At 45.1% G+C, this 10022-nt stretch overlaps 1 protein-coding gene across 1 annotated transcript; it reads right to left on the bottom strand.

The window, feature by feature from the left end:
- Positions 1–1247: 1247 nt before the first annotated feature.
- On the bottom strand, positions 1248–9434 carry LOC103365428 (sentrin-specific protease 2-like). Its single transcript, XM_008292861.1, has 9 exons — positions 8323–9434; positions 7216–7321; positions 5571–5718; positions 5345–5392; positions 5119–5196; positions 4488–4625; positions 3242–3325; positions 2829–2879; positions 1248–2611 (listed from the first exon to the last, which is right to left on the bottom strand). The coding sequence occupies exons 1-9, from the start codon at positions 9242–9244 to the stop codon at positions 2501–2503; spliced, it is 1686 nt and encodes a 561-aa protein (XP_008291083.1). The 5' UTR covers positions 9245–9434; the 3' UTR covers positions 1248–2500.
- Positions 9435–10022: the final 588 nt, after the last annotated feature.

The raw sequence follows: 10022 nt of genomic DNA, 5'->3' as shown, positions 1-10022 counted from the left end.
GTTCAAGTCTCCTGAGATGATGATCAGAGACTGAGGGTGTGATGTCTGCAGCTGGGACACTGATCTACGGATGAGTTCACAGGCTGCAGCAGCATCAGCAGAGGGGGGGAGGATGGAAACTGCAACCACCAGGACGTGTGAAAACTCCCTCAACAGCTGCAAACCAACCGCCAGCAGTTCAACATCCTTCATGCAGCTCTGCTCTTTAACGCTAACGTGCCAGCATTACACCGTCTCTCATTCGTGCACTAAAATGAAGCCACGAGGCTCCGACTTTGCGGGATATAGTCAAGTTTCAGACCAACGTAAGGTGGCATTAAAGCAGAGCCAATGGGCCGATAATGGAAGAGGCTGCCTGGGAGTTCTTCAGTGACTCTATGAACAAAAGCACAACGCTGTGGGAAGTGCAGAACACAGCTGAACGATCCAGTGCCAGTCAGACAGCCCGGCTTTTACGTTTTACACTGAAACGATAAAGGACCGGCAGTGACCTCCAACTGGAACCTGCATTTACACAACGCCCATCATCAGCTCTCATTGACAGGCCTGTGTCATTCTAATTGTGACAGTAACGTACGTAAAGCGCCGACGTAATCATGATTAGAAAACTGTGGCAGGCCCGGGTCAGGCAGCGGGACTCCCTGCCTGGAGCGCCCTCGAGAAAGACACTCGACCTCCGTCCAACTCCAGAGCTGCTGCAAAACAGAAGCTCTCCAAAAGGATAATTGCTGATCTAGAACGCCCTCTGCTGGTGTTTAGACGGTAATGCAGCACTTCATTCGTACCTTCATCTTTTCCAAAGTATTTTTAGCTAATAAATGCCCGAGGTTTTTAATCACCCCCCTTTATGCAAAAGCTGTTTTTAACTAGGAAGGTGTTGAGGTTGTCTGAAAGGATTGATAAAAAGATAAGACTTCCTTTGAAGTCACCCTGTCATCAGGAAATTTAGCTTGAAGTTCATCCAAATATTGATAAAAAAATAAATAAAAATAGCGTACTGTATATTCCCCCTGAGGTTTATTGACATCAGAATATCAATTCCTTTTCCTACATCTGGCAGGACATTCATTTCTTTTTATATCTCAAGGGCATCTGATAGAAAAACAGCTGCTCCTGGCATCACGTTTCAATCTGTGCACACGGTTTAGAGGATTTTTTTTTTCTCTTCCCATCATGTCATCATGTTTCTGTATCAGTTCAGCATTTTGTTTGTTTAAAACTAATTAGAAGAAATACTGCAGCACAAGTCCCAGCAGTACTGGCCTTTTAATAACAACAATAAAAACAGTCCAGAAAACCGTGGTGGTTTTTAGCCAAAGCAAGCACATACAGCAGTAGGCCAGTCAGGGTACAATACAATCTGTAAATACATAGAAGTGAATAGAACAACAAAACCAAGGTCGGACAGAAGATTTAACCAAAACAGCTGAGGTCCACTTGTTTCTCTGTTAGGAGGCCACGACCCTCCACGCCCGTGTTAATGCATCCCCCAGCTCAAAATCCCAAACGGTGGTCCTCATAGCAGCAGCTCGCTGTACAGCCTGAAAAACTGACGGGTTGAAATGTTAAAGTAACATCAAATAATCGATTGGCTGAAGAAGAATGCTTGTTCAAATTCTACTGTTAGAATGTGGTCACAGCAAAAACCAAAAAAAAAAAAGGAAAAAAGTACATAATGTCATGGGAAAACTGGAATTTTATTAAGAAATTAATTATAATAAGGTGTCAAAAACCTGATACATGGAACAAAAACTACCTTGCAAAAATACTATTTCCCACCTGAGGCCGTTAGACCGCACGGCCAGAAGAAGAAAACATCGCATCATTACATTCAGGTGATATTCTAGACTTCAATGGATCGGCCTCTAACCGTGCAAACATCTGTCGTCCCAGAGAACCCGACTCAAACCTTCAAGTTTAAAGTGAACAGCTGGTCCACTGCTTTATTAACATGTTATCAAACATGCATATAACCGTAAGTATGATACTGCTGTAGAGTCCAGCATTAAATGAACTGCTAAAAATGTCCGTTTAAAATGGCCATCTACGAGGTAAGGCCACTCCGTCTGGGCTGGATGTCCGTCCCATTGGTCCGGGTTGGTGTAACACTAGTTTCCTAAGTCAAAGTCAGCGCTCCGTTGTGTCCGTAAAGGGGGCTGTTTGCTCAATAGCCTCTCAGGATGGTGAACGTAGAAAGCAAAAACAACCTGAAGTGTCCAGGTCCAGCACTGTTGAGGGTCAGTAGGGCGCCACGTCAGTAGTTCTCTGCAAGTAAAAATCTGCTATTGAACTCCAGAAGTCAGTAAAAGTCCCAAGTGATGGCCACTGTGCTGTCAGTCAGGCAGGTTGGTGGTGAGGGCTCCCTGGAATACAGAAGGCCAGGTTGTGTTAGCTTATGTAGCCGGCTGTCAGTGAAACGGCCCGTCTGACAGACCTGGAGGGACCGTCTCACGTAACCAGGAAAGCAGCCAGGGAGTGAAGGCGACCGCCGTCCTGCCCTTCAGTCGTTGAGGCGACAGTCACACAGCTCCTTGTAGATTCTCTTGCGAATGCGAGGCATGTCCTCCTGACTGAACTGCAGAGGCTGCTTCACCGAGAGACGGCGGCAGTACTGACAAACAGAAGAGACGGACAGCGGTGTAAAGCCTCCACGTTAACGGTGAGCACACATCGAAAGCTTTTCAAATCAAGTCTGTGTCGACACCAAAGGTTTCTGTGTGGAAACCGTTGTGCACAAAGACATTTCTTTCTCTGTCAGGAAATAAGACGAGTAAGGCGGGGGAAACGGGGACAGGCAAGAGACAAAAAAACCACAAAAAAGGTCTCACCTCAAGGACAAAAACTCCACAGTCGCTGTCATTTTTCTGCTGAGGAATCCCCTAAAGAGTCACAATCACAGTGAAGCAGGAGCCAGACAAGGTGCCACAGTTACAGATTCTGGACTGAACAGTGCTCGTCTCTACGTCTCTACATATTCACATGCATGCAACGACATTGTTTTGCAGATCAAAGGTGTCTCCTGAACACAACACATAAAATATAGACAGGTAGAAAGTCGATGGTTTCTAAGCTTGCTTATTGTAAAAATGTGGTCGATTGATGGATGAGCAATTCTGTAATTCTTGGATCTCCTGTTAAAAATCAGGCTCCTCTCTGTGACTAATGGCAGCAGAGCCAGACTCTGTGTTTTCAGGGCACAAGGTGAGCGCAGGATAATAACTACAGTCGGCATCAGGATTACCTTGATGATGGTAATCTTCCAGCCTTTCTGGAAAGCCGTCTGTTTCTTCTCTCTGGCTTCGGACTGAAGGTACTTCATAATGTTCTGGTGACACACAGAGTGATGCTGCCATGATGACGGTGCAAACAGCAACACTCCACCCACACCACCAGGCAGTCATTTCAAAACGTCCACTACAAATACTCACAACAGCTTAAATGTCCCCTTAGGCTACAGAAAACCAAGTGGACCGTACAAGTACTGGAACAGTTTTACCAGGACTGAAGTGGACTCTTCTCAGCTTAGAGGAAATGCTATAGCTCGGTGTGAACCAGCTGCCATGTCACTGGCCTGAGATGTTAAACCGCATGTTTTTCTACAAAGCTGTTTGGGTTAAATGCAGCGACATCCTGCTTCATAGTGTCTGTTAGGAGATCACCTCATGGGGGCAGGTGTCCAGTCAACTGGTTGTTGATTTTATGCCGACAGGAACATGTTTGTCCAGCAGGTAAAAATGCTCCACATCTAAGTACGAGGACCATTATTCTTACTCTGGCACTTGAGCTCAAGCATTTGTGGCACACGGGCCGCCGCTTTAGCTCACCTGGTTGAGCTGGCGACCCATGTACAGGGGCTACAGTCTCCGATGCAGCGGTTATGGGTTCGAATCCCGCTCGTAGCCCTTTGCTGCAACCCCTTCCCCCACTCTCCTCCCCCACTTCCCTGTCTCTCTTTCAACTGTCTTATCCAATAAAGGCAAAAAGGCCAAAAACAATGACTTAAAATAAAAAAAGAATTTGTGGCACCCGGTTCTGATGTTTCTGTGGTTGTACGGATCTTTATACATGGATATGCAGAACACACAGCCAGGTAGGAGGAGTGACGTCACAGTGCTGTTCTGATGCTGGAGGTGAAACCGTCCCAGTCAGTGTTAACGAGACAACAAATTCATCACATTACAAATTACTTTACAAGCGTTATTAATCTACTAAGTCTTGATCTACTAATTTAGAAATCAAAAGCAAATATAATCCTGCTGCTTTGTTCTGGTTCATTGCAGCCTTATGATGAAATCCCAGGACTTCTAGAAGGGCTGAGGACTGTGATATGGATTCTCTTAAGCAGTTTCTCATTAGAAACGGATTGTCAAACAATTTGCAAAAACCCAAACAAACCAGATAAGTGACGATCTGGTCTCATCAGAGCCCATCTGCAGCGATTCAGAATCTGAAACTACAAAGACGCCAGCGTGCACGGAGGGACTCACGTCTGTGGTGTGTCTGAAGACGATCCCCTGGCTGTCGTAGTAACTGATGGTTTTGGTTGCCATGGTGACCGTGACGAGAGACCAGTGGATTTCTAAGTGGATGGGAATTAGCAACAGCCACTTGGAGAACAGGTCGACCTGAAATAATCCCACAAATTAAAACACTAATTTATTCCAGACAGAAAAACACTGGATGTGTTTCCACGAGTGACACAGAACAGCTCACAGTCGGTACACATTAGTGTCCCACTGCTGGGAAATAATTATTTCATATGTGATGAAGAACCGATAGATATGACAAACAGGCTCACCTGCATTCATGTGTAACTTTTTGATTTCATTTCCTTGTGAGGTTTGACAGTAAGGCAGTTTTAAGAGCTACTGAACATATTTTGCATGGCTTACTTTTATTGTATTTGCTTTAAACACTGAGTTTAGACTACAGTTGCCAATGAGGGCAACCAGACCACACAGAAAGGTTGACGGCAAACTAAATCTGGTTTCTTGCAGCAGCCAGAATACAGCTATGACTCACGAAATAAAATAAAAGTCAGAAGCGTCGTGCAACTTCCAGCTGCAGCTACCAGCACTCCGGTCAAAACTAAAAGACTGCTTCCATGGTCCTCCTTACTTTTTTAGTCCATCTCTTCACACCATCATAACCTTTGGCAACCAGCTGCTTGTGGAAAAAACTGTTGAAAAAATGAACCTGAGGGAAAGAAATGTTCAAACCTTTTAGACACCCAAGAAAATCCAGAGGAAGGTGATAAACTAAGCTATCATATGTGTACATTCCTACAGTGAGCTCTTTGTTACAAACACTTTTTTTATGACAACATTTGCACGATATATCTCACCTTGTGCTCCGTCGCTTCCATAATGAGTTCTCCATACATGTTGATAATCTGAAGAGTCAGAACACAAAGCGAGGAGGTCATTCGACTTTTAAACCTGCAACGTCTCACTCTATACATGCCATTAGAGTAGAAATATAACAGAGACGTCCTCGTCGGCAGACAGAGTGAGAACAGCTGTGACGGCAGCGAGAAGGCTTCTGCATCGACCCTCCTGCTCTCCCTTTACCTGGTCATTAAGCCAGTTCTGCTCCTCCAGCGTGCCGAGGTCCTCCAGGCTCAGAGTGTGTTTATTGTACATGACCATGAAGCCTGCGATGGGAGCAGAGGCCAGCCCCGTCCGGTACCGAGTCATCTCCCTTTTGATGTCCAGTCCACTAAAACAGACACAAAACGGATAAACGGAAAGGAAAAAGTTTTAAAAATGAACATCAACTGTTTATTCTATCTTCAGTGATATTTAAGGGAGGAGGACGGGTTGAGTTAACACGGGAGATGCTGCAGAGCTGGAGGCAAACAAAGAGGAATAAGAGGCTTTAACAGAATGGAAGTGATGCTGTGTGATGTCAATATCGGCATTTCTGCCTCCAGACTGATTTGTGCGATTGCAACATAAGACTAATGTGAAAACTGATTTGATGCAACTTTGCAAGAAAATGTGGGTCTTCTTTTGTCCTTGACGAATGGACACAGCAGCGATTTAATCTTTGCACAGACGATAAAAGCTTTCACAGTAACACACAGAATGACCCAAACAACCACAGTCTGAGCACACAGTAATTATGGTTTTAAGGCCTAAGCGCACAGGACGAGTAACACCAGGAGACCTCTTGTAATTTCTAATAATTGCAGAGGTCCCCTGTGATCTTAATCCAGTGTGAATCTGTCATATCTGTGATTTATAAAGTAAAAAAAATGTCACTACCAATGAGACACAGTAATTTGCTGAGGTCCTGTGATAACATTAACCTCGTCTGAGTCGACATCTTGGCGGGTAATTTCTTTGCAAGGACTTTTGTTTTCTCTTTCACTGGACTTATTGTGTGCGAATGTGCTGCACATCACACAGATGTGGGGGGATAGTTTCTACGTCACATCAGGTAGGGCTGCATGATTATGGCCAAAATGATCATCACGATCATTTTGCTAAATATTGAAATCACGATTAATTATCACGATTATTTGTTGATTTTAACCAAAACTAATTTGATTGTTTTACAGACTTATTACTAACTACAGGCGCTGCTTGCTAAGTTGAACAGTAGCATTCTTGTGTGTGAACTGGAGGAGAGGGACAGCCTGTCTGCTGAGCACTGAGGTCTGCCTCGGCCTATAATGTGGCTACTTGTCTCTTGGGGTGAGTAAATCAATCAGTAATCATGGTGTAGTTGTAAAAAACTGAATGAATCATGTTGTTGATTTCACCGGAGAATCTCAACGCTGATTGGCCATCACGGATTTTTCAACTTGCTCTTAGCGCGGCTAGAATCGCAACATACGCGCGAATAACTCGCTCAATTCGCGTCAGTCGCGCCGCGGGACGTTTACTCGCGTCTTCACATTGACTTTACATGTATATCATTAGCGCGAATGATTTTACTCGTGTCTGGTGCGCACACAGCGTTACACATTTTAAATACTGCTCGATCACGCAACTTTAATCGCAGGAAGCCAATATCGTGATCGTGATTAAAATTCGATTAATTGTGCAGCCCTAACATCAGGTCCTGTGTGAATCAGGTCTCATAGCTGTGAGACTGCAGCTCTGAGGGTTATTCCTGCTCTTCTGCTTGTGTAATAGATCCAGGAGTGTGAAAACACTGGTAGATTCCTCATCAGTATTCAAGCAGCACTGTGTGCATGTATGTACTGACCTGTTTTTGAGGTCAGAGTTGCCTTTCTTCTTCAGGTGCTCCAGGACATCATATTCACTGAGAGGAATGAAACTGCCATATTTGATATAGAAGCTCTCCAGAAACTCTAAAACAGAGGAAATCATTATAACTTGATTACATGAACCATTAAATGAGTGATGTTCATCGATTCGTTCATCCACTGCTGACAGAATTGTGACTTTATCAAATGCAGGTCTGTGCACTTCTAAACACAGGCAGTGCTCGATTTGCGTAGGTGTGCAAATAGCTGCTGATATTTGCACACCTTAAACCACCTGTCAGAGGCACACTTAGTGTCTTTGTTGGAGCTGCAGTGTTGTTTATATCTGCAAACAGTAGTGATGCAGAAAAAGTGTTGAACAAAACCACAAAGCTTTATTCTGTGAAGACAAAACCATGCAGGCCTCAATTACTTATGTTACCTCAACGAATCAAGAGGAAGAAATAATTTGATTCATGAAAAATGCAAATGTGCTGACATCCACTGACATCTTGGTACACTGACATTCATCTTCATCTAGATTAATTTATCCTGTTCAATATATCCTCAGGATTTCAGGCTTGGTATTAATGCAAGCAGGGACAGATGAATTCCTCACAGCATGCACACATAACATGACCTACAGAGAGGTTTTGTACTATACTTGACAGAACTGTTTGATTCCTTCCCACATGGGATTTCTTTTCTATTTTAATTATGCTGTTATCCAATTTTGTACACAAAGAACAAACAACGAAATATGAAAAGACTCAGTTTGCAAGCAGTCACAGCAACACAAATTTAGTTCTTATCTTGTAAATTACGTGTTTTTGGAAATAAAAAGATACCCATGAATGTTCTGAGTTGTGCCCAAACATGAGTTTAGATCAAGTTTGTGTGTATTAATGTTTCATGGACAAGGCCATGAATGTTTTATGGATGTCATGTGACAGAAAAAGTGCTGATATCCTCTGCAGTTGCTTCTTTGAGCTCATGTGTAAAAACATCAATCACTGACCGTGTTTCATTTGACTGAACAGTAGGGATGCAGAATATATTCATGTAGAAGCATTCAGCGGCACCGTGCGCTACCAAACACGTCTTACCGTGGATCATATCAGTAAGCTGCTCCCGGGTTTCTTCGCTCTGCATCTTTTCATCCATTTCTGTTTCTTGTGACCGATTCATATCCATCATTTCTTCCATCTCATCTTTCTCCCACGTACCAGTACAACAGTACAGCCTGTGGTCTCTTAATGGCCGGCCGTGCTGCACGCTGCCCACTGTGATAGGACAGTGACTTGGAGAGGAAACCGGATGAGCAGTTTCCACCTCCATAGTGTGGCCAGGGTCTGTTAGTGTGGTGACATTTCCATTGGACAGTGTTACTGGAAAAGAAACTTGGTCTGTTCCATCTGGGATTTGGTCCACTTGCATTTTAGAGTCAAGGTCCTGGGGAGGCTGTGATCTTGAAGCATGACCTGACTGCCCTAAGATGGACAGCAGCCCATTTCCAGGTTCACACACAATCATGTTGTCGTCCTCCTCCAGCTCTCCTTCAGTGTCAGACAGGTTTACTGTGTCTCCATTGCCCAGTGGACAGATGACTGAGCTGGGGTAAATCTGGTCTCCATGGTGCATCTGTACACTTTGGTTTTCCCCCTGCACTAACACTGACTGATTTAAGGCATCCGCTTTAGAACTGATGACAACACCCCCTTTTATTTCAACGTTAACTTCCACTTTCGACGTAATCGAAGGTCTCGCCATCCCTCTCCCGTGACCTCTAACTACGAGTGCTCCCCTGCCCGTGGTTCCAAACAGTATCATCTCCGTGCCTCTCCCATTCCCACCTCCCTTTTCCACTGCAGCAGCAAGCCCTGAGCCCTCAGTCAACATGCTCTCCTTTATCTGTGCATCCCCTTTCTCGGGAGCAACACAGTTCCTCATTGGTCCATCCTGCAAGGAGACTGTAACAGGCACGGCGACAGGGGTTTGAGGCTGAGCATCAGCCACTGCTACAGACATTTCCACCTTCTCATACACCTCATCTTCTTCCTCTGCTTCCTCTACTTGCTCCTTGGTCAAATCAAAGCTCTTGATACGCGTCAACTGGCCCACTTTTCTTCTTGGGGTGTCCCCAAGGTCCTTATAAGCCCCCCTCCCTCTCCCTCTCCCTCGTCCCTTCCCTCTGCCCGAGGTTCTGACATTGTGTCCCGTACTGTTGGGGCCACAGCAGTCACAGGCTTTAGGAGTCCTCTTCCTGCCAGATGTACGGCCATTGATGGGGCCCTGAGCAGGGTTTGGTGCTGGAGCAGAGGACCAGTCTAACACTGGACTTGAGTTAGTGCTTAGTGCTTTTGCTGTGGCTATAACAGGGGGCTCTGCATCATCAGCAGTCGGAGTAGAGGGCTGAGCCAAATCAGAGTTGGAGGTAAGGTCTGCGGTGAGGAGTTTGGTGGAGCTCTCGGTCAGGTCTTGATCTGTAGTACATCCAGGGGGAGGCACTAGAGGTGGTGCTGTAGCGGGAACAGTTAAATCAGGCGATGCTGACGGTGTTGTTTTCATTGGGGAAGCAGAGCCGCTGTGAACCATGACGTCCTCCTTTGGCTCTTCAACCCCATCCCCAACACCCTCCTCTCTGCACGCCTGTCCTCTCCTCTCCTTTGGTCTGCTAAACTGTAAACACTGTGGCGTGTTTTTCCTTCGTTTTTGTAATCACACGTCCCTCCAGAATTCTTCAGGAAGCACCTTTGCTATGTAGAAAAGTAGCTGCTCTCAAGTCTTTCCCACCATTGAAATTATT

The sequence above is a fragment of the Stegastes partitus genome, unplaced genomic scaffold, assembly GCF_000690725.1.
Source record: "Stegastes partitus isolate 25-593 unplaced genomic scaffold, Stegastes_partitus-1.0.2 Scaffold839, whole genome shotgun sequence".
Classification (NCBI taxonomy): Eukaryota; Metazoa; Chordata; class Actinopteri; family Pomacentridae; genus Stegastes; species Stegastes partitus.
Note: the sequence above shows the minus strand (reverse complement) of the source record. Positions and strands in the feature narration are given on the sequence as shown.

Coding starts and splice junctions, on each gene's coding strand:
- LOC103365428 (XM_008292861.1), bottom strand. CDS start 9,244: ATGTCTGTAGCAGTGGCTGATGCTCAGCCTCAAACCCCTGTCGCCGTG. Junction 7,322..8,322: donor GCTTACTGATATGATCCACG/GTAAGACGTGTT, acceptor CCTCTGTTTTAG/AGTTTCTGGAGAGCTTCTAT. Junction 5,197..5,344: donor TGGAAGCGACGGAGCACAAG/GTGAGATATATC, acceptor TCTTTCCCTCAG/GTTCATTTTTTCAACAGTTT.